This window comes from Bombina bombina, chromosome 1 (assembly GCF_027579735.1).
Source record: "Bombina bombina isolate aBomBom1 chromosome 1, aBomBom1.pri, whole genome shotgun sequence".
In the NCBI taxonomy this organism is placed as follows: domain Eukaryota; kingdom Metazoa; phylum Chordata; class Amphibia; order Anura; family Bombinatoridae; genus Bombina; species Bombina bombina.
Genome location: NC_069499.1, coordinates 637,983,396 through 638,007,899, shown reverse-complemented (window position 1 = coordinate 638,007,899; position 24,504 = coordinate 637,983,396). Strand labels below are relative to the sequence as shown.

At 39.6% G+C, this 24,504-nt stretch overlaps 1 protein-coding gene across 1 annotated transcript in view; it reads left to right on the top strand.

The window, feature by feature from the left end:
- The window catches only part of TEX11 (testis expressed 11), an 827,067-nt gene that overhangs the window by 242,593 nt on the left and 559,970 nt on the right, over positions 1–24,504 (top strand). The window contains exon 6 of the mRNA XM_053699074.1: positions 5,492–5,577. Within this exon, the coding sequence (XP_053555049.1) occupies positions 5,492–5,577 (86 nt within the window). The remainder of the gene's footprint in view (positions 1–5,491; positions 5,578–24,504) is intronic.

The following is a 24,504-nucleotide window of genomic DNA, read 5'->3' as shown; positions in this document are numbered from 1 at the left end:
TTATAGAAACCTATAGCCAGCTCCTAAGTACCTATGAAGGTGCGGCCCTTATTCCAGCTCAGCTGGTATGGGGCAGATTACGTTTTCTTCAAAGAAATTTGGATCAATTCCGTTCTTAATCTCTGGTTTCAGAAACATTGTTTCAGAAAGGTACAGAATTGGCTTCAAGTTAAGGCCTCCTGCTAAGAGATTCTTTTCTTTCCCGTGTCCCAGTTAACACAGCAAAGGCTCAGCATTTCTGAATTGTGTTTCAGATCTAGAGTTGGCTGGAGTATTTATGCCAGTTCCAGTTCTGGAACAGGGGCTGGGGTCTTATTTTATCTCTTCATTGTACCAAAGAAGGTCAATTCCTTCAGACCAGTTCCGGATCTATCATTATTGAATCATTATGTTAGGATACCAACATTCAAGATGGTTACTGTAGGACTATCCTGCCTTTTGTTTAGCAAGGGCATTATATGTCTACAATAGATTTACAGGATGTGTATCTGCATATTCCGATTCATCCAGATCACTTTTAGTGTCTGAGATTCTCTTTTTAGACAAGCATTACCAGTTTTGTGGCTCTACCGTTTGGCTTAGCCTCAGTTCCAAGAATTTTTTTCAAAGGTTCTCGGTGCCCTTCTTTCTGTAATCAGAGAATAGGGTTTTGGTATTTCCTTATTTGGACGATATCTTGGTATTTGCTCAGTCTTCTCATTTTCGAAGAATCTCATACGAATCGACTTGTGTTGTTTCTTCAAGTTCATGGTTGGAGGATCAATTTACCAATCAGTTTATTGATTCCTCAGACAAGGGTAACCTTTTTAGGTTTCTAGATAAATTCAGTGTCTATGACTCTGTCCTTGTCAGACAAGAGAAGTTTAACATTGATATCAGCTTGTCAAAACCTTCAGTCACAATCATTCCCTTTGGTAGCCTTATGCATGGAAATGTTGGGTCTTAGGACTGCCGCATCAGATGCGATCTCCTTTGCTCGGTTTCACATGCGACCTCTTCAGCTCTGTATGCTGAACCAATGGTGCAGGGATTACTCAAAGATATCTCAATTAATATCTTTAAACCGATTTTACAACACTCTCTGACATGGTGGACAGATCACCATCGTTTAGTTCAGGGGGCTTCTTTGTTCTTCCGACCTGGACTATAATCTCAACAGATGCAAGTCTTACAGGTTGGGGAGCTGTGTGGGGGTATCTGACGGCACAAGGGGTTTGGGAATCTCAGGAGGTGAGATTTCCGATCAATATTTTTGAACTCCGTGGAATTTTCAGAGCTCTTCAGTCTTGGCCTCTTCTGAAGAGAGAGTTGTTCATTTGTTTTCAGATAGACAATGTCACAACTGTGGCATACATCAATCATCAAGGAGGGACTCACAGTCCTCTGGCTATGAAAGAAGTATCTCGAATTTTGGTTTGGGCGGAATCCAGCTCCTGTCTAATCTCTGCGGTTCATATCCCAGGTATGGACAATTGGAAAGCGGATTATCTCAGTCGTCAAACGTTGCATCCGGGCGAATGGTCTCTTCACCCAGAGGTATTTCTTCAGATTGTTCAAATGTAGGAACTTCCAGAAATAGATCTGATGGCTTCTCATCTAAACAAGAAACTTCCCAGGTATCTGTCCAGATCCCGGGATCCTCAGGCGGAGGCAGTGGATGCATTATCACTTCCTTGGAAGTATCATCCTCCCTATATCTTTCCGCCTCTAGTTCTTCTTCCAAGAGTAACCTCCAAGATTCTGAAGGAATGCTCGTTTGTTCTGCTGGTAGCTCCGGCATGGCCTTACAGGTTTTGGTATGCGGATCTTGTCCGGATGGCCTCTTGCCAACCGTGGACTCTTCCGTTAAGACCAGACCTTTTGTCTCAAGGTCCTTTTTTTCCATCAGGATCTGAAATCCTTAAATTTAAAGGTATGGCGATTGAACGCTTGATTCTTGGTCAAAGAGGTTTCTCTGACTCTGTGATTAATACTATGTTACAGGCTCGTACATCTGTATCCAGAGAGATATATTATAGAGTCTGGAAGACTTATATTTCTTGGTGTCTTTCTCATCATTTTTCTTGGCATTCTTTTAGAATACAGAGAATATTACAGTATTCTTCAGGATGGTTTAGATAAGGGTTTGTCCGCAAGTTCCTTGAAAGGTCAAATCTCTGCTCTTTCTGTTCTTTTTCACAGAAAGATTGCTATTCTTCCTGATATTCATTGTTTTGTACAAGCTTTGGTTCGTATAAAGCCTGTCATTAAGTCAATTTCTCCTCCTTGGAGTTTGAATTTGGTTCTGGGGGCTCTTCAAGCTCCTCCATTTGAACCTATGCATTCATTGGATATTAAATTACTTTCTTGGAAAGTTTTTTGTTCCTTTTGGCCATCTCTTCTGCCAGAAGAGTTTCTGAATTATCTGCTCTTTCTTGTGAGTCTCCTTTTCTGATTTTTCATCAGGATAAGGCGGTGTTGCGAACTTCTTTTGAATTTTTACCTAAAGTTGTGAATTCCAACAACATTAGTAGAGAAATTGTGGTTCCTTCATTATGTCCTAATCCTAAGAATTCTAAGGAGAAATCGTTGCATTCTTTGGATGTTGTTAGAGCTTTGAAATATTATTATGTTGAAGCTACGAAATCTTTTCGTAAGACTTCTAGTCTATTTGTTATTTTTTCCGGTTCTAGAAAAGGCCAGAAAGCTTCTGCCATTTCTTTGGCATCTTGGTTGAAATCTTTAATTCATCTTGCCTATGTTGAGTCGGGTAAAACTCCGCCTCAGAGAATTACAGCTCATTCTACTAGGTCAGTTTCTACTTCCTGGGCGTTTAGGAATGAAGCTTCGGTTGACCAGATCTGCAAAGCAGCGACTTGGTCCTCTTTGCATACTTTTACTAAATTCTACCATTTTGATGTATTTTCTTCTTCTGAAGCAGTTTTTGGTAGAAAAGTACTTAAGGCAGCGGTTTCAGTTTGAATCTTCTGCTTATGTTTTTCATTAAACTTTATTTTGGGTGTGGATTATTTTCAGCAGGAATTGGCTGTCTTTATTTTATCCCTCCCTCTCTAGTGACTCTTGTGTGGAAAGATCCACTTCTTGGGTAGTCATTATCCCATACGTCACTAGCTCATGGACTCTTGCTAATTACATGAAAGAAAACATAATTTATGTAAGAACTTACCTGATAAATTCATTTCTTTCATATTAGCAAGAGTCCATGAGGCCCGCCCTTTTTTTGTGGTGGTTATGATTTTGTATAAAGCACAATTATTCCAATTCCTTATTTTATATGCTTTCGCACTTTTTTCTTATCACCCCACTTCTTGGCTATTCGTTAAACTGAATTGTGGGTGTGGTGAGGGGTGTATTTATAGGCATTTTAAGGTTTGGGAAACTTTGCCCCTCCTGGTAGGAATGTATATCCCATACGTCACTAGCTCATGGACTCTTGCTAATATGAAAGAAATGAATTTATCAGATAAGTTCTTACATAAATTATGTTTTTGTACAGGCTCTAATTCGTATTAAGCCTGTCATTAAGTCAATTTCTCCTCCTTGGAGTCTTAATTTGGTTCTGAAGGCTTTACAGGCTCCTCCATTTGAACCTATGCATTCTTTGAACATTAAACTACATTCTTGGAAAGTGTTATTTCTTTTGGCCATCTCTTCTACTAGAAGAGTTTCTGAGTTATCTGCTCTTTCTTGTGAGTCTCCTTTTCTGATTTTTCATCAGGATAAGGCAGTTTTGCGGACTTCTTTTCAATTTTTACCTAAAGTTGTGAATTCTAACAACATTAGTAGAGAAATTGTTGTTCCTTCCTTATGTCCTAATCCTAAGAATTCTTACATTCTTTGGATGTGGTAAGAGCTTTGAAATATTATGTGGAAGCTACTAAAATTTTCAGGAAGACTTCCAGTCTATTTGTTTTATTTTCTGGTCCTAGGAAAGGTCAAAAGGCTTCTGCTATTTCCTTGGCTTCTTGGTTGAAACTTTTGATTCATCAAGCTGGATCATCAAGCTTTTGATTCATCAAGCTGGATCAATTCATCAAGTCGGATCAGGCCCCGCCTCAGAGAATTACAGCTCATTCTACTAGATCAGTCTCCACTTTGTGGGCTTTTAAGAATGAAGCTTCAGTTGATCAGATTTGCAAAGCGGCAACTTGGTCCTCTTTGCATACATTTACTAAATTCTACCGTTTTGATGTATTTGCTTCTTCGGAAGCAGTTTTTGGTAGAAAAGTTCTTCAGGCAGCTGTTTCAGTTTGATTCTTCTGCTTTTGGTTTAAGTTTTTTCTTTCAAAATGAAAATAAACTTATTTTTTTGGGTTGTGGATTAATTTTTTTCAGTGGAATATGGTTGTTTTTATTTTTATTCCCTCCCTCTCTAGTGACTCTTGAGTGGAAGATCCACATCTTGGGTATTGATATCCCATATGTCACTAGCTCATGGACTCTTGCCAATTACATGAAAGAAAACATAATTTATGTAAGAACTGACCTGATCAATTCATTTCTTTCATATTGGCAAGAGTCCATGAGGCCCACCCTTTTTATGGTGGTTATGATTTTTTGTATAAAGCACAATTATTTCCAAATTTCCTTTGTTGATGCTTTCTACTACTTTCTTTATCACCCCACTGCTTGGCTATTCGTTAAACTGAATTGTGGGTGTGGTGAGGGGTGTATTTATAGGCATTTTGAGGTTTGGGAAACTTTGCCCCTCCTGGTAGGATTGTATATCCCATATGTCACTAGCTCATGGACTCTTGCCAATATGAAATAAATGAATTTATCAGGTAAGTTCTTACATAAATTATGTTTTTCCTAATCAGCGTAACTTCTATGTTGTTAATTATCTAAAATAATATAAATGTAAAACAGCCAATTTCAGGCTCCCCACATTTTTTAAATTGCTTATTTTTGTTGTTTAGCCTCATAAACCTGTTTTTTCGACTACCATTGCTTGATGGATAGAACGGATCATACCTCATACTGGAGTAGGAGAATCTTTTTCAGCTTGCTAAAGCATTTTTAGCTTTTTCACTGCAGGAGATTTTAAATGCTGCATCCGATTTGACCTTTTAACAATCTTATTTTAAACATAATAGCAAAGCTAATGTTTTTTAAATTAAGTGATTGAATTTGCTGCTAACAAAATATGAATCTCTGGTTTTGTAATAAAATTCAAGAATCTTATTTTCTAAAGTTAATTCTACAGTTAATTTCAGAGCATCATCAGAAGTTTAATTCAATGTTTTTTCCGGTTTAATCAGAATTATAGTCTGGGCCTTTGACTAAAAACTTTAATTTGTCTTCCACCCACTAAAATTATTTTCCACTTTCTCAAACCTCTCAATTTCATATGTTATCTCATGCAGCTGACTCATTAAACAGCAGATAGCTATTACTCTGGTATGTAGTGACAGTTACCTTGTATATGACTTTAAATAGGCTGTAATCATTCTGGGTTAAATAACAAACTCCAAGTATTTTGTTTTTACAGGCTGTGTACTTGTCCATTTTGTGCTACAACTTTGGAGTAGAGACATTCGAGAATAAGATATATGAACAAAGCATTTACTGGTTGAGGTATGAGCAAAACATCTTATTGTATGCCTTTGCCACCCTTATTTGATATACTAGTAAAACAATACATAATTGTCTCATATTGTCATTGTTACTTATAAAGTATTTAGCATGTTTATTAAAGGAACAGTAAACACCTTAAAGGGCCACTGTAAGTAAATATTTTCTATGCCTGTTACTAACTAACTACCCCAAATACGCTTTTTATCAATAGCATTTCATTAACATATCTCTACCATATATCAGAAATCTTGTCTGCAAATGTAATTGTTTTCCAAACCCACTCCACGGGTATCCTTTGCTCTGTACCAATCCGTTTACAATACCTAGGTTTCAAAATGGCGCTTTAAACACAAAGTTATTGGTTTAAGTATTTTGAACACACAGTGCTGAAAATAGTGGGCAGGATAACGTGACATCATCGGTGAATAAAAGATATAACTTTTAGAACGTTATGAAACTTCGTTTTGGAGAAAATATAGGTCAGTAGGTTTTAATTAATGTTTATTAACTTTAATATGTTCGTTGTTTAGCTTAAAAATTATAACAGAAAGTAATCCTTTAAGATTTTTATATATAATGTTTAGTTATGTATAATTAAACAATTTTGCAATATATTTAATTGTTTATTTTAGCTCTGAAAATTGAGCAATGTCTAATTGTCAGAACCTGAAATGCACCCTGCTTACTCATCAAGGCTAACTCTGCTACATATATGTCCATAATTGGCTTTTTCAGATAACAACTGCAAAACAATGTATATTATACTAACTTTATGACAGTGGCTAGCCTTGTTGTCTGTGGAATATAGCCCAGATTGGCTACTCCAAATAAGGCAAATGGTGGGTGGAGGTTCGCTATTGAAAAATAATTGCAATAAAATGTATGTTAATTTGTTTTTAAAATGTTAAGACTTGACTGATGCTTTATTCTATAGCAACACAACAGAATGGTCTTGTAATTATAAGGTGTTTACTGTCCCTTTAAGACTGCCTCTTGCAGCTATGAATCAAACTATTAATTGATAACATGCATTCTCAGTCATAAACAAATTAGGTCAGATGCTAAGCTTGTCAGAACTAATTTCTTTGTACTTGAGAAGTCTGGTATCTTATTCATTACAGAGTGTGTGTTCCATTATTTTATCACAAATTGATAGCGCATATACAATATTTGTGTCAGGTTAGGAAATATCCAGAAGTAGACCCAAATGCAAGGGCGAACTTAAACAACACCCTTGCACTCTGAGTTTAATCCAGGACGTGACCCCACGACAACCTCCAAAAAACAAAGTACTTACGATATGGAGCAGGGTTAGCCTGTGCCAAAGTAATTCATGATATCAGCCAGATAGACTTCTGAATAAGGAACTGGTTTCAGGAAATGCCTTCCACAGAATCAGGAGAGCAGGGAAAGTCACTTATACTCAGACAGAAGAAGGGTAAAACAGGAAACAGTTAATAATGCAGGAGTAGGTAATTTGTTATCAGGCAGTCTGAAGGTTAACACTGTATAGACAGTCTTTGCAGAGTATGCAACAGGTAATCAGGCAGTTTGAGGGTTAACTCTGAGTAGACAGTCTTTGCAGAGTATGCAACAGGTAATCAGGCAGTTTGAGAGTTAACACTGTGTAGACAGTCTTTGCAGAGTATGCAACAGGTAATCAGGCAGTTTGAGGGTAAACACTGTGTAGTCAGAACTTGCAGAATTAACAACATGTAATCAGGTAGTTTGAAGGTTAACACTGTGTTGTCAGAACTTGCAGTGATAGCAACAGGTAAGCTGGTAGTTTGAAGGTTAACACAGATTAATCAGTACTTGTGGAGATTGGCAACAGGATATCAAGCAGTTTGAAGGTTTACACTGAATAATTGTATTTGCAGAGTTTGGAAACAGGTAAACATGCAGATCGAAGGATTCACAGAAATAACAGTATTTGAATAGTTTGCACTACACAGAGTAGTCCGAATATGCAGGGATTGCAGCAGGTAAACAGGAAGTTTGAAAGTTTCACAAAACAAACAGTACTTGCATTGTTTGGAGACAGGTATTCAGGAGGTTGAAGGTTAATCCAGCATAGTAAATCCTTGAAGAGATTGGCAACAGAAAAGCAGCAGTTAGAGAGATTCCTCAGCGAAATCCTAACAGAAGCCTCAAAGTTAACAAACAAACGGACACTGGAGATACAGGAAGCCAGAATAAAAAGCCTGGTTGTGACATCATCAGGAAGGGGTGGCTCAGACACCTGTCAATCAAGCACACAGAGAGGACTGCAGAGCTTCCCAGCAGCTGAGCGTGACAGTGCCCCCTCCTCAAGGACCCCTCCGGGGTACCCGACCGGGCCTGGCAGGGTATTTCTTGTGAAAAGACTTGACAAGAGCTGGAGCATGAACATGAGAGGCCGGTTCCCAAGATCGTTCAGAGATAGGATAACCCTTCCAATGGACCAGGTAGTACAGCCGATTGCCCCGTAGCTTGGAATCGAGAATCTGGCTGACTTCAAACTCAGAAGTTCCCTCTACGGAAAGTGGAGGAGGTGGTTTACTCTTGATAGAATACCGATTGTAGATGACTGGCTTGAGTAGGGAGACATGAAACACTGGATGGATCTTGAGAGTCTTGGGTAAGGCCAGGCGGTATGCAGAAGAACAAACTCTGGAAACAATTTGAAAAGGTCCAATGTACTTAGGACCCAACTTGGTACAAGGTTGTTTTAGACGTATGAATCTGGTGGATATAAATACTCTGTCTCCAGTACAAAGTAAAGGAGCCTTGCACCTTCTGCTATCAGCATATTTCTTATGTCTTAAGGAAGAAGAGAGTAGATTTTGACGAATGAGTTGCCAGTGATTACTGAGATTTTTCACTATACGATCTCCTCCAGGGACTTCAGTAGAACTGGTAATCATAGGAAAGGTTCTAGGTTCAAATCCATAAGCTGCCTTAAAGGGAGAGGTCTGTAATGAGGCGTTATAACGTGAGTTGTGAGCTAATTCCGCCAAAGGCAATAACGGAGACCAGTTGGAGTGGTGATGGTCTACATATTGTCTTAGAAAAGATTCCAAGGCTTGATTTACACGCTCAGTCTGTCCGTTGGATTGAGGATGGTGTGCAGTAGAAAGTGATATGTTGATTCTGAAGTGTTTACAAAAAGACCTCCAAAATTTGGAAACAAATTGGACTCCACGATCTGAGACTATGTCAGTGGGAAAACCATGTAAACGAGATATATGTAGAACAAAGAGTTCAGAAAGTCTTTGAGCTGTAGGCAAGCCTGGAAGAGGTATGAAGTGAGCAGACTTGGAGAACCGATCCACCACTACCCAAATGGTCGTATTTCCAGCAGAAACAGGAAGATCTGTAACAAAGTCCATGGATAAGTGAGACCAAGGGTAATGAGGAATAGGAAGAGGGTGTAATAGACCAAACGGTCGATGAGAAGATTGTTTGTTCGAAGCACAAGAACTACAAGCAGCAATATAATCCTTAACATCCCTCCTCATAGTGGACCACCAAACATGCTGCTTCAGTTTCCACAATGTATTGGTTATTCCCGGATGACCTGCTGAAATGTTGTCATGAGCCCAACGTAGAAGCTTAAGACGTAATCCTTTGGGTACATACAGGATACCAGAAGGTAGTTTGCAAGAAGATGGTACCCGGACTTGAGCAGCATGTAAAGCCTGTACTGGAAAAGAGGATACTTGAGCCAAAACTTTGACTGGACGTAGTATAGGTTCTGAATCCAATGGAGAAGGTTCAGAAGATTGGAACTGCCTAGATAAAGCATCTGCCTTGGAATTTTTTGAACCAGGAATATAGGAAAGTACAAAATTAAACCTGGAGAAGAACAAGGCCCACCGAGCCTGACGAGGATTGAGACGTGTAGCTGTTTGGAGGTATAAAAGATTCTTGAGATCTGTCAGAATGAAAAAAGGTTGACTGGTACCCTCTAACCAATGCCTCCATTCATCCAAAGCTAATTTTATAGCCAAAAGCTCCTTATTGCCCACATCATAATTTAACTCGGCAGGATTGAATTTTTTCGAAAAGAACGCCACAGGATGTATCTTGCTGGTAGTCGGATCACGTTGGGAGAGAACAGCTCCAGCTGCTATAGAGGAAGCGTCAACCTCCAAAATAAACTGGAAATCAGGAATTGGATGACTGAGAAGAGGTGCAGAAGAAAATGCTGATTTTATAGTTTCAAAAGCCTGTACTGCCGAAGAGGACCAGTTCTTACAATTTTGCCCTTTCTTAGTAAGAGAAGTGAGTGGAGACGTGATGTCAGCAAAGTTCTTTATAAACTTTCTATAGTAATTGGCAAAGCCAAGAAACCTCTGCAGGGATTTGAGAGTAGTTGGTCTGGGCCAGTCCTTGATAGCCGACAGTTTAGCAGGATCCATCTCAAAACCTGATTCAGAAATTATATACCCCAAAAAGGGGATGGAACTCTGATGAAAAGAGCATTTCTCCAATTTAGCAAACAGGGAATTGTCTCGTAACCTCTGAAGAACCAGTCTTACATGATGTACATGTTCCTGTAATGTTTTTGAATAGATTAGAATGTCATCGAGGTAAATGATAACAAATTGATTTAGATAATCTCTAAAGATTTCGTTAACAAAGTGCTGAAATACTGCTGGTGCATTGCACAATCCAAATGGCATTACTAGATACTCATAGTGACCAAATCTAGTGTTAAATGCTGTCTTCCATTCGTCTCCTTTACGGATTCTGACCAGATTGTAGGCCCCACGGAGATCTAACTTGGAAAAAATAGAAGCACCTTGAAGACGATCGAATAACTCAGAAATGAGCGGCAAAGGATAGCTGTTTTTGACAGTAATCTGATTCAAGGCTCGATAATCAATACAGGGACGAAGACCTCCATCTTTTTTCCCAATGAAGAAAAAACCTGCACCCACAGGTGAAGAGGAAGGACGAATGAATCCTCTGGCTAAGTTGTCCTTTATGTATTCCTCAAGAGAGACATTTTCTTGACGAGAGAGGGGATAGGTCCTTCCCTTAGGTAGAGGAGCCCCTGAATACAATTCGATAGGACAGTCAAATATCCGGTGTGGAGGTAACGTCTCCGCCTCTTTTTTAGAAAACACATCACTAAAGGCATGATAGTAACTGGGCAATGATTCAGGAACTTCCACCATAGCTACGACAGGACTGGATGGTTTAGAGGGATTTTGCAGGCAATGTTTGAAACAGGTAGTTCCCCAGGAAATAAGTTCTCCTTTAGACCATGAGAAATCTGGATCATGAAGCTGCAACCAAGGTAACCCCAGAATCAATGGTATGTGGGGAGAAGAGATGACATCAAAACGAATAATTTCAGAATGAAGTATGCCCACAGTCAAAAGAAGAGGAATGGTAGAATGTTTTATGATACCAGTACCTAGAGGCTGTCCACTGACAGTAGTTACCTTAATTAACTGTTTCTTGGCTTGAAGAGGAATCCTGAGAGAGTCAGCAAAGTTTGAATCAATGAATACTCCAGCAGCTCCAGAATCGATGAGAGCTTGAGCTCGAAACTTGGTGTTTCCAAAAGAGATAGTTACAGGAACAAAAAGTTTAGAATTGAGGGAAGACATGGGACTCTGGCTTAACTCTGTCCCTCTATCAAAAGTTAAGCCTTGGCTTTTACTGGCCGGATAGGACAGTCCTTCAGTAAATGTCCTTTGGTACCACAATACAGACATAACCCAAGAGTACGCCTTCTATGGCGTTCAGCTTCTGACAATTTAATAGCTCCTACTTCCATGGGTTCCACAGACTCAGGAGATTGGGAATTATTATTAGAAAGACTTGAGGTTCGAATAGGAGGACGAAATGAAGATTTAACAAAGGATCTCCGATTCCTATCTCTCTCCTGAAGACGTTCAGAATGCCGGGCGTCAAGAGTAATACATAAATTGATAAGACCCTCCAATGAATCGGGGAGTTCCCGAAATACTAGTTCATCCTTAAGGCGTTCGCAAAGTCCTTTGCGAAAGGCTGCCCGTAAGGCTCCATGGTTCCAATCAGTTTCTGTGGCTAAAGTCCTGAATTCAATAGCATATTGAGCTACCGAAAGGGATCCCTGTCTCAGATCCAACAATCCTGCCTCAGCAGCTGCAGACCTCCCAGGCTTGTCAAAAACAGAAGAAAAAATGGACACAAATAATTCCACATCCTGTAGTAACGGATCATTCTTCTCTAAAAGAGGGGACACCCAGGCTAGAGCCTTACCCTTCAAGAGAGAAATAATAAAGGTGATTTTGGAAGTAGAATTGGAAAAAACTTGAGGATTGTTTCTGAAGTGTAAACAACACTGATTAAGGAATCCACAGCATTCTTCTGGATTACCGTCATATTTATCTGGAAGTGTGATTCGTGGTATATTCTGTCCAACAGTTTGAGGTGGATTAAAGACAGCATTGGTGCTAGTAGCAGTGGCAGCAGGAGTCACCGTCGCTTGAGAAGGAGCGGAGAGGTTATGTAGCAGAGCAGTAATCTGGTCAAGCTTGGAATCCAAAGATTGCAAATGAGCAGAATGATTTCCTAGAAGTTGCCCTTGTAGAGCCACAGCCCTGGATAACTCGTCAGGGTCCATGTTAGGGTCCGTTTGTACTGTCAGGTTAGGAAATATCCAGAAGTAGACCCAAATGCAAGGCGAACTTAAACAACACCCTTGCACTCTGAGTTTAATCCAGGACGTGACCCCACGACAACCTCCAAAAAACAAAGTACTCACGATATGGAGCAGGGTTAGCCTGTGCCAAAGTAATTCATGATATCAGCCAGATAGACTTCTGAATAAGGAACTGGTTTCAGGAAATGCCTTCCACAGAATCAGGAGAGCAGGGAAAGTCACTTATACTCAGACAGAAGAAGGGTAAAACAGGAAACAGTTAATAATGCAGGAGGAGGTAATTTGTTATCAGGCAGTCTGAAGGTTAACACTGTATAGACAGTCTTTGCAGAGTATGCAACAGGTAATCAGGCAGTTTGAGGGTTAACTCTGAGTAGACAGTCTTTGCAGAGTATGCAACAGGTAATCAGGCAATTTGAGAGTTAACACCGTGTAGACAGTCTTTGCAGAGTATGCAACAGGTAATCAGGCAGTTTGAGGGTAAACACTGTGTAGTCAGAACTTGCAGAATTAACAACATGTAATCAGGTAGTTTGAAGGTTAACACTGTGTTGTCAGAACTTGCAGTGATAGCAACAGGTAAGCTGGTAGTTTGAAGGTTAACACAGATTAATCAGTACTTGTGGAGATTGGCAACAGGATATCAAGCAGTTTGAAGGTTTACACTGAATAATTGTATTTGCAGAGTTTGGAAACAGGTAAACATGCAGATTGAAGGATTCACAGAAATAACAGTATTTGAATAGTTTGCACTACACAGAGTAGTCCGAATATGCAGGGATTGCAGCAGGTAAACAGGAAGTTTGAAAGTTTCACAAAACAAACAGTACTTGCATTGTTTGGAGACAGGTATTCAGGAGGTTGAAGGTTAATCCAGCATAGTAAGTCCTTGAAGAGATTGGCAACAGAAAAGCAGCAGTTAGAGAGATTCCTCAGCGAAATCCTAACAGAAGCCTCAAAGTTAACAAACAAACGGACACTGGAGAAACAGGAAGCCAGAATAAAAAGCCTGGTTGTGACATCATCAGGAAGGGGTGGCTCAGACACCTGTCAATCAAGCACACAGAGAGGACTGCAGAGCTTCCCAGCAGCTGAGCGTGACAATTTGTTTCTTTATCAAAAGTTGCTGCAGATATTTTGTGATATATTAGCTCCCCCTAATGTTGTTAAATGGTGTTGATCCATATGTTTCAATAAAGTTGTTTAAATGTACCATGCTGTTGGAATCAGTTTAATTAGTACATAAGCAGGCTTGTGCAGTGACCCAGTCCAAATTTATACAGTTTAATGACATTGGGGAATTGCTGGAACCTATTGTATTTCAACTAGTAACATGACACAAAAGCTCCAGATTTTCCTTATATAACTCTTTTAAAGCATAGACAGTTTGATGGGTTCAATATTTTAAGATTACAATCTTTTATTATTCAAAGAAATTGGATCATCTGTTTTTTTTGTTTTGTTTTTTTAATTCAAATGATAACATTCACCAAGATTACGAGTTTTGCGTTAGAGGCTATGCGGTGCTAACGAGCAGTTTTGTCTCACCGCTCACTTACCTGCAGCGCTGGTATTACGAGTTTTCAGAAACCCGTCGTTAAAAGACAAGAAGTGAGCGTTGAGCAAAATTTTGCTCATTACCGCACTCCAATACCAGCGCTGCTTAAGTCAGCGGTGAGCTGCTCGTACGTGCTTGTGCACGATTTCCCCATAGGAATCAACGGGGAGAGCTGGCTGAAAATAAGTCTAACACCTGCAAAAAAGCAGCGTAAAACTCAGTAACGCAGCCCCATTGATTCCTATGGGGAAATAAAAGTTATGTCTACACCTAACACCCTAACATGAACCCCGAGTCTAAACACCCCTAATCTTACACGTATTAACCCCTAATCTTCCGCCCCCGACATCGCCGAAACCTACATTATATTATTAACCCCTAATCTGCCGCTCCAGACACCGCCACCACCTACATTATAGTTATGAACCGCTAATCTCCTGCCCCCAACATCACAGACACCTACATTATATTTATTAACCCCTAATCTGCCGCCCCCAATGTCGCCGCAACTTACCTACATTTATTAACCCCTAATCTGCCGCCCCCAACGTCGCCGCCACTATATTAAAGTTATTCATTCCTAAACCTAAGTCTAACCCTAAACCTAACACCCACTAACTTAAATATTATTTAAATAAATCTAAATAAATATTCCTATCATTAACTAAATTATTCCTATTTAAAACTAAATACTTACCTATAAAATAAACCCTAAGCTAGCTACAATATAACTAATAGTTACATTGTAGCTATCTTAGGGTTTATTTTTATTTTACAGGCAAGTTTGTATTTATTTTAACTAGGTAGAATAGTTAGTAAATAGGTATTAACTACCTAGCTAAAATAAATACAAAAGTACCTGTAAAATAAAACCTAACCTAAGTTACACTAACACTACAATATAATTAACTAAATTAACTAAATGAAATACAATTACCTACATTAAATTAAAGTACAAAAACAAACAAACACTAAATTACAGAAAATAATAAACAAATTACATATATGTAAACTAATTACACCTAATCTAATAGCCCTATTAAAATAAAAAAAGCCCCCCCAAAATAAAAAAAACCCTAGCCTAAACTAAACTACCAATAGCCCTTAAAAGGGCCTTTTGCGGGGCATTGTCCCAAAGTAATCAACTCTTTTACCTGTAAAAAAAACTACAAACAACCCCCCCAACAGTAAAACCCACCACCCACACAACCAACCTCCCAAATAAAATCCTAACTAAAAAAACCTAAGCTCCCCATTGCCCTGAAAAGGGCATTTGGATGGGCATTGCCCTTAAAAGGGCAGTTAGCTCTTTTGCCGCCAAACCCTAACCTAAAAATAAAACCCACCCAATACACCCTTAAAAAAACCTAACACTAACCCCCTGAAGATCGACTTACCGGTAGACGTCTTCATCCAAGCCGGGCCAAAGTCCTCAACGGAGCCGGGAGAAGTCTTCATCCAAGCCGGGCGAAGTGGTCCTCCAGACGGGCAGAAGTCTTCATCCAGACGGCACCTTCTATCTTCATCCATCCAGCGCAGAGCTGGTCCATCTTAAAGACATCCGATGCATAGCATCCTCTTCATCCGATGACTAAAGCTGAATGAAGGTACCTTTAAGTGACGTCATCCAAGATGGCGTCCCTTAGATTCCGATTTACTGATAGAATTCTATCAGCCAATCGGATTTAAGGTAGAAAAAATCATATTGGCTGATGCAATCAGCCAATAGGATTGAAGTTCAATCCTATTGGCTGATCCAATCAGCCAATAGGATTGAGCTTGCATTCTATTGGCTGTTCCAATAAGCCAATAGAATGCAAGCTCAATCCTATTGGCTGATTGGATCATCCAATAGGATTTTTTTCTACCTTAATTCCGATTGGCTGATAGAATTCTATCAGCCAATCGGAATCTAAGGGACGCCATCTTGGATGACGTCACTTAAAGGTAGCTTCATTCAGTAAGAAGACTCCGGATGAAGAGGATGCTCCGCGTCGGATGTCTTGAAGATGGACCCGCTCCGCGCTGGATGGATGAAGATAGAAGATGCCGTCTGGATGAAGACTTCTGCCCGTCTGGAGGACCACTTCACCCGGCTTGGATGAAGACTTCTCCTGGCTTTGTTGAGGACTTCAGCCCGGCTTGGATAAAGACGTCTCCCGGTAAGTCGATCTTCAGGGGGGTTAGTGTTAGGTTTTTTTAAGGGTGTATTGGGTGGGTTTTATTTTTAGGTTAGGATTTGGGCGGCAAAAGAGCTAACTGCCCTAGACTTAGGTTTAGGGGTTAATAACTTTAATATAGTGGCGGTGACGTTGGGGGCGGCAGATTAGGGGTTAACAAATGTAGGTAGGTGGCGGCGATGTTAGGGATGGCAGATTAGGGGTTAATAATATTTAACTAATGTTTGCGAGGCGGGAGTGCGGCGGTTTAGGGGTTAATATGTGGCAGAGACGTTGGGGCGGCAGATTAGGGGTTAAAAAGTGTAGGTAGGTTGCGGCGAAATTGGGGGCGGCAGATTAGGGGTTAATAAATATAATGTAGGTGTCTGCGATGTTGGGGGCAGCAGATTAGGGGTTCATAAATATAATGTAGGTGGCGGCGGTGTCTGGAGCGGCAGATTAGGGGTTAAAAATTTTATTATAGTGTTTGCGATGCGGGAGGGCCTCGGTTTAGGGGTTAATAGGTAGTCTATGGGTGTTAGTGTACTTTTTAGCACTTTAGTTATCAGTTTTATGTTACAGCGTTGTACTACTGACTTTTAAATGCGTTAGGGCTCTTGACAGGGTAGGGTGTACCGCTTACTTTTTGGCCTCCCAGGACAGACTCGTAATACCGGCGCTATGGAAGACCCATAGAAAAAAGACTTTATGAAGTTTACGCAGATTAGGGGTTAATAAATATAATGTAGGTGTCGGCGATGTTGGGGGCAGCAGATTAGGGGTTCATAAATATAATATAGGTGGCGGCGGTGTCCGGAGCGGCAGATTAGGGGTTAAAAATGTTATTATAATGTTTGCGATGCGGGAGGGCCTCGGTTTAGGGGTTAATAGGTAGTCTATGGGTGTTAGTGTACTTTTTAGCACTTTAGTTATCAGTTTTATGTTACGGCGTTGTACTACTGACTTTTAAATGCGTTAGGGCTCTTGACAGGGTAGGGTGTACCGCTTACTTTTTGGCCTCCCAGGACAGACTCGTAATACCGGCGCTATGGAAGACCCATAGAAAAAAGACTTTATGAAGTTTACGTAAGTCGTTTTGCGGTAAGGCCAAAGAAGTGTGTGGTGCCCCTAAACCTGCAAGACTCGTAATACCAGCGAGTGTAAAAAATCAGGGTTAGGACCTCTTAACGCTGCTTTTTTACCCTAACGCACAACTCGTAATCTAGCAGATTGTTTCCAAGTCAAACACAGTTGAGATTGATAACTCCAATAATTTTTGACCTGCAGTTCCGCATAGCAACACTTTTAATAGCCGATGATGGTTCTAGAACACAGAAAACTGAAATGGGTTCATGTTGATAGAGTGGTGTTGAAGGGACATGAACCACAATTTTTTTCTTTCATGATTTTTATAGGGCATACCATTTTTTTTTTTTTTTAATTCTTTATTTACAACCAGCAATGTGTACAGGATACAAAAATAAATTTAAGCCCCACACGGGGTGCAATAGAGAGATGCAAAATATATATATAAATCTTTCTGATTCCAACTGCACATTGTTGGTATTTTATGTTTTACAATAAGAGAGAGAAAAAAACAAAAACAAAAACAGAAATGCACATACAAAAATAGAAAGAAAAAAAATAAGGGGCCAGTTTACCACAGCCCGAGCAAAACCAAATCAGATTTTCGAAAAATGGTATATTAGATATTCAATTTCACTAGGAGGGAGTGCTTTTATAAACTCTGATCATTTAAGAAAAAACCTGCTGATATCCCAATCCCCAGAGCCAGAAGTTTTCTTCACTTTCTGCGATGAGATTTTTTTTAGTGAAAATTTTTCTGCAGGCCATTTTTAAATAAAATTCACTTTTAAATTAGGCAGTTACACTAAGGCACCAGTTCAATTGCAATGTGCTAGTTAACTGAATAAAGCACTTTTTAACATTTTATAATATAGTGCAGTAGTTGAAAATTGCATTGCAAATTAGCTGCAAACAAAAAAAAAATATTTTAAAAAATAAATAAATTTGTTTCCTTTTCTCTTGGTCTAACATAGCAATGTAGCAATAAAAAAAAAAGATGCAATGCTCATATGAACGTCTTACATTCAGAACAAACAGCTTTGCAGATTGGGAAAGGCTAGGAGCGGGTTTGAAAATATCTGAGAGCCAGTCAACAATCAATGCGCTGCTGCTTTGCAGGGCTACTGCATATTTGACTGTTCACTTTAAACAGCACTTTGCTCTGGATGAACTGTGTTATGGAAAACTTACACAGTGCCGCCAGAGCACAGCTCTGTTTGAAGAGAACTGTCAGTGCTACAAAGTTAAAGCGCCAACAGTTCCTGCATGTGTCCTGTTCTTTCTGCAGACATGCTGCATTTTCTGCAATGACATCTCAGATCACTGTATGTTCTGCATTGGGGGGACCCGATCATTATCTAGATTAGTATCTAACTGTTCAAGGATACATTGTTTCCTTAAGCAGTTCTTAATTTCCAGTATACTGGGAACTGTTCACAGTTTCCATTTTTTGAAGATGAGATATCTGGCGGCCAGTATGGCCATATTGATAATTTTAGTATTAACTTCCTTATTCTCTAAGTTATGCCAAAGAAAGACTATGTTTATTGATGACAGAGTCAAAGAGGGGATATGCAATATTGTGCCAAGCCAAAATTGCACTTTAAACCAAAAATTTCTAATTTTTGGGCAGGTCCATATCATGTGCAGAAGGTTCGCCGAAGGGAAAGAGCATTTGGAGTAAACACTGAAATTAGTGTTTCTACATTTAAATCCCTTTGCTGGAGTAAAATAAGACATAAAGAGTAGCTTCAAATGAAACTCCCTCCAAGAAGAGGAGAGAGTTACTCGAGTAACTTCTTGGATTGAAAAGTAGGGTAGTTTAGGATCCAATTCTTGGATTAACAATGCAGCCCACTTGATGCAAATTTTATCAAGATTAACTATGCCCCTATCAGATGTCAAGATAATGTAACAAGGGGTAATTGACATATGTCCATTTTTTACTAGGGTAAGCCAATTCTCAATAGTCCCTAGAGACCAATTCCAGCCATAGTCATTTGTAAGTTTCAGCGCATAATGTCTCGCCTGAAGATATGCAAAGAAGTTTCTGTGTGGGAGATTAAATTCTGTTCTAAGAGAGTCAAATGATTTGACACAGCTTCTCTCCAAATCTAGTATCTGGCATACATTGAAAAATCCTACAGATTTCCATTTTAGAAAAAGTGTTGAATGTAGTCCTGCTTGGAACTGAGGGTTCCCCAAAAATGGGATATATCTCGAGACACGGTATTCTATGGCTAACGTATTGCAAATATTTTTCCATGCTAAAATTGGATTATATATAGATCTCAGTTTTTTTATTTCAGATGGAATGAAGCTAGTATCACAATGGATAAGTGACAAGAGAGAGAAAGGGTTCGTTATACTTTTTTCAAGATCATTATTTGTGACATAGTCTCTTGAGAATAACCAATCGGTTACTATACAAGATAAAAAAACATGATTATAAGCCCTGAGATCAGGTAAAGCCAGACCTCCATATTTTATAGGAAAAGAAAGTTTAGAGAGTGAGATTCTAGGCCTCCTGTTTTGCCATATAAAGGATCTCAAGAGAAAGTTGAAAAAAATTAAATCTTTCCTCTTCAAGAGCAAGGGGGTATTCTGAAGAATGTAGAGCATTTTGGGGAGAAGAATCATCTTATATGCTGCTATGCGTCCATATAAGGAGAGAGGTAAATTATGCCAGTTTTTAAAAGTATCTTTAATTTTATTTAAAATTGGAGTGATGTTAAGGGAATACCAGGTATCAGGATTAGAAGATATAATTATACCTAGATACCTAAAGGAATCTTGAACTACAGTGAAGGGCATATTTGTACAAGAATCCCCCGTCTGCTTAATCCAAAGAAATTCAGATTTTGTGATATTGACCTTATACCCCGAGAAGGATCCAAACTGTTGTATAATTGAGAGAAGTCTAGGCATGTTTGTATGAGTATTGGTCATTTATATAAGAATATCGTCCGCGTAAAGTGCAATCTTTAGTTCCTTCCTGCCTATCTTGATTCCCCCAAGTTGCTGCCTGACTAATATAGCAAGTGGTTCAATAGAGATGTGAAAAAGAAGCGGGGAGAGGGGACACCCCTGCCTGGTTCCCCTATGCAAAGTTATGTCATGGGATAAATGCCCATTGACCACCATCCTCGTGGAGGCCTTTCAATATGATTTTTCAACAAATTTAATAAAGTTTCCTCTATATATATATATATATATATATATATATATATATATATATATATATATATATAATTAAATAAGGAAGTTAAATGAGGTGTTAGGGTGGAGGATATCATTTTGTAAAATTCGTTGGGAAGTGCATCCGGACCTTGTGCTTTATTATGAGGCAGCTTTTGAATTGCATTAGCCACTTCTGAGTCAGTTATAGGAGAGTACAGATCTTCAAGTATGGCGGGTGTTAGTGAGGGAAAAGAGATTTTACTCCAAAAGTCCTCACGCTCCGTGGTATTTGAAATTCCGGGAGAATATATATCACTATTGTACTTAAAAAAAACTTGCATAAGTTCTTCCGGTAATCTGAAATTTTGGCCTTCAACATGTAGGAGTCTATCATCTGGGAACCTTTATCCCGCTTGACAAGTTTTGCTAGAAGTTTTCCTGTCTTATTCCTGTTGAAGAAAAAATTAACATCAGACAGCTGTTCCAAATTAATAAGGTTATAATTGTACAATTAAACAAAATTACAACAAAATTACAACAGGTCACTTTACAGTAATACAGAGTGTGGCGCGCAGCATCAGATAGGAAAAGTGTCTCTTTTATAGGCCATGTGTAGTGCTTCTGAGAATCTTCACATGTAAGCACCTTGTGGTCTTTTCTTATCTTGTTCATATAAACTTTGGGTGTTACTGTAGCTGAAAAATACTTACTTTGCATACACAGCAAAAATAGCTGAACTGACAAGTAAATATAACTGTTTAAAAATGTCATGTCATTCTAACACATGAGAAAAATATATACAGAATTAAAAAATATTTTTCCTTAACATTCCCATATCTGTACAGTTTTGCTTGGAATCTAATGTCCTTTTGTGCTGAGTCTCTCTCCCCTAGCACCGAGATATACTTGGCCCAATTCTGCGACGTTTTTTCAACTAAGTAAGAATTATAGGCATATGTAACTGCGCGCAGAAGTTCTTTCTCCCCCCTCTTAAATTTCTTATTCCTCATAATACTATATGCTAAAATTTCCCCCCTTAGCACCGCTTTTGCAGTTTCCGAGGCTAAAAATGTAGGAAAAAAAGAAACGATTGTGTGTGTGAGAGAACATTAGGCTAAAACTCAAGACAAATAGGGGCATGATCAGAGATAGCAATGGGTAAAATTTGAGCTAAAACTTTCAATTTGCATAGTCTTTCATCCAACAAGAATAAATCTATCCGTGAAAGTGATTTATGTGCTTTTGACAAGCATGTAAAGTCACGTGTATCGGGATTTCTCCTGTTAAGTGTAATCAGTCCACGGGTCATCCATTACTTATGGGATTATATCTCCTCCCTAACAGGAAGTGCAAGAGGATCACCCAAGCAGAGCTGCTATATAGCTCCTCCCCTCTACGTCATACCCAGTCATTCTCTTGCACCTAACTAATAGATAGGACGTGTGAGAGGACTGTGGTTGTTAAACTTAGTTTTTATTTCTTCAATCAAAAGTTTGTTATTTTAAACGGCACCGGAGTGTGTTGTTTCTTCTCAGGCAGCATTAGAAGAAGAATCTACCTGAGTTTGTCTATGATCTTAGCGGTCGTAACTAAGATCCACTTGCTGTTCTCGGCCATTCTAAGGAGTGAGGTAACTTCAGAACAGGGGATAGCAGGCAGGGCTCACCTGCAAGGAGGTATGTTGCAGTATATTATTTTCTAAGAAATGGAATTGACTGAGAAAATACTGCTAATACCGATGTAATGTAAGTGCAGCCTTAAATGCAGTAGTAGCGACTGGTATCAGGCTGATATGTATGTATGTATACTCTGAGGTATTTCTGGGGAATGGAATTTCACTTAGAAAATACTGTCTATATTTAAGTAATATTTGAGCCTACACTGCAGTGAAAGCGACTAGCAGCAGGCTTATTAATAACATTTCATAATTTCATTTTTAAAACGTTTACTGGCATGTTAATCGTTTTTTTCTGAGGTACTTGGTGATAAAACTTTATGGGCATGATTTTTACCACATGGCTGTCGTTTGTTTCTGAATAAAATCAGTTTACTGAGCTTCCCCACTGTTGTAATATGAGTGGGAGGGGCCTATTTTAGCGCTTTATTGCGCAGTAAAAATTTAGTCACAAGTCTTCCTATTTCTTCCTCCATGATCCAGGACGTCTCTACAGAGCTCAGGGGTCTCCAAAACTAGTTTTGAGGGAGGTAATCACTCACAGCAGACCTGTGATAGTGTGTTTTGACTGTGATAAAAACGTTAATATTAAATTGTTATCCGTTTTTGGGTATTAAGGGGTTAATCATCCATTTGCTGGTGGGTGCAATCCTTTGCTAACTTAATACATTTACTGTGAAAATTTGGTTGCTATAACTAATTTGGTTCATTGTTATTTCAACTGTGACAGCTTTTTGTGCTTCTTAAAGGCACAGTAGCGTTTTTTATATTGCTTGTAAATTTATTTGAAAAGTATTTTCCAAGCTTGCTAGTCTCATTGCTAGTCTGTTTAAACATGTCTGACACAGATGAATCTCTTTGTTCACTATGTTTAAAGGCCAATGTGGTGCCCAATAGAAATTTGTGTACTAATTGCATTGATGCTACTTTAAATAAAAGCCAATCTGTACATGTAAAGAAATTTTCACCAGACAACGAGGGGGAAGTTATGCCGACTAACTCTCCTCACGTGTCAGTACCTTCGCCTCCCGCTCAGGAGGTGCGTGATATTGTGGCGCCAAGTACATCAGGGCGGCCCATACAAATCACTTTGCAAGACATGGCTAATGTTATGACTGAAGTACTATCTAAATTGCCAGAATTTAGGGGTAAACGGGATCACTCTGGGGTAAGAACAGAGTGCGCTGATAACAATAGAGCCATGTCTGATACTGCGTCACAATTTGCAGAACATGAGGACGGAGAGCTTCATTCTGTGGGTGACGGATCTGATCCAAGTAAACTGGACTCAGACATTTCAAATTTTAAATTTAAGCTTGAGAACCTCCGTGTATTACTAGGGGAGGTATTAGCGGCTCTGAATGATTGTAACACGGTTGCAATTCCAGAGAAAATATGTAGGCTGGATAAATATTTTGCGGTACCAGCGTGTACTGACGTTTTTCCTATGCCTAAAAGGCTTACAGAAATTGTTAACAAGGAGTGGGATAGACCCGGTGTGCCTTTTTCACCCCCTCCTATATTTAGAAAAATGTTTCCAATAGACGCCACCACACGGGACTTATGGCAGACGGTCCCTAAGGTGGAGGGAGCAGTTTCTACTCTGGCTAAGCGCACCACTATCCCGGTGGAGGATAGCTGTGCTTTTTCAGATCCAATGGATAAAAAGTTAGAGGGTTACCTTAAGAAAATGTTTGTTCAGCAAGGTTTTATATTACAACCCCTTGCATGCATTGCGCCTGTCACGGCTGCGGCGGCATTCTGGTTTGAGTCTCTGGAAGAGACCCTTAGCACAGCTCCATTGGATGAGATTATAGACAAGCTTAAAGTCCTTAAGCTAGCTAATTCATTTATTTCTGATGCCGTAGTACACTTAACTAAACTTACGGCTAAGAACTCTGGATTCGCCATTCAAGCGCGTAGAGCGCTGTGGCTTAAATCCTGGTCAGCCGATGTGACCTCTAAATCTAAATTGCTTAACATTCCTTTCAAAGGGCAGACATTATTCGGGCCCGGTTTGAAAGAAATTATCGCTGACATTACTGGAGGTAAGGGCCATGCCCTGCCTCAAGACAGGGCCAAACCAAGGGCTAAACAGTCTAATTTTCGTGCCTTTCGTAACTTCAAGGCAGGAGCAGCATCAACTTCCTCCGCTCCAAGACAGGAAGGAACTGTTGCTCGCTACAGACAGGGCTGGAAACCTAACCAGTCCTGGAACAAGGGCAAGCAGGCCAGAAAACCTGCTGCTGCCCCTAAGACAGCATGAAGTGAGGGCCCCCGATCCGGAAACGGATCTAGTGGGGGGCAGACTTTCTCTCTTCGCCCAGGCTTGGGCAAGAGATGTCCAGGATCCCTGGGCGTTAGAGATCATATCTCAGGGATATCTTCTGGACTTCAAAGCTTCTCCTCCAAAAGGGAGATTTCATCTTTCAAGGTTGTCAGCAAACCAGATAAAGAAAGAGGCGTTTCTACGCTGTGTACAAGACCTTTTACTAATGGGAGTGATCCACCCAGTTCCGCGGTCGGAACACGGACAAGGGTTTTACTCAAATCTGTTTGTGGTTCCCAAAAAAGAGGGAACCTTCAGACCAATCTTGGACTTAAAGATCCTAAACAAATTCCTAAG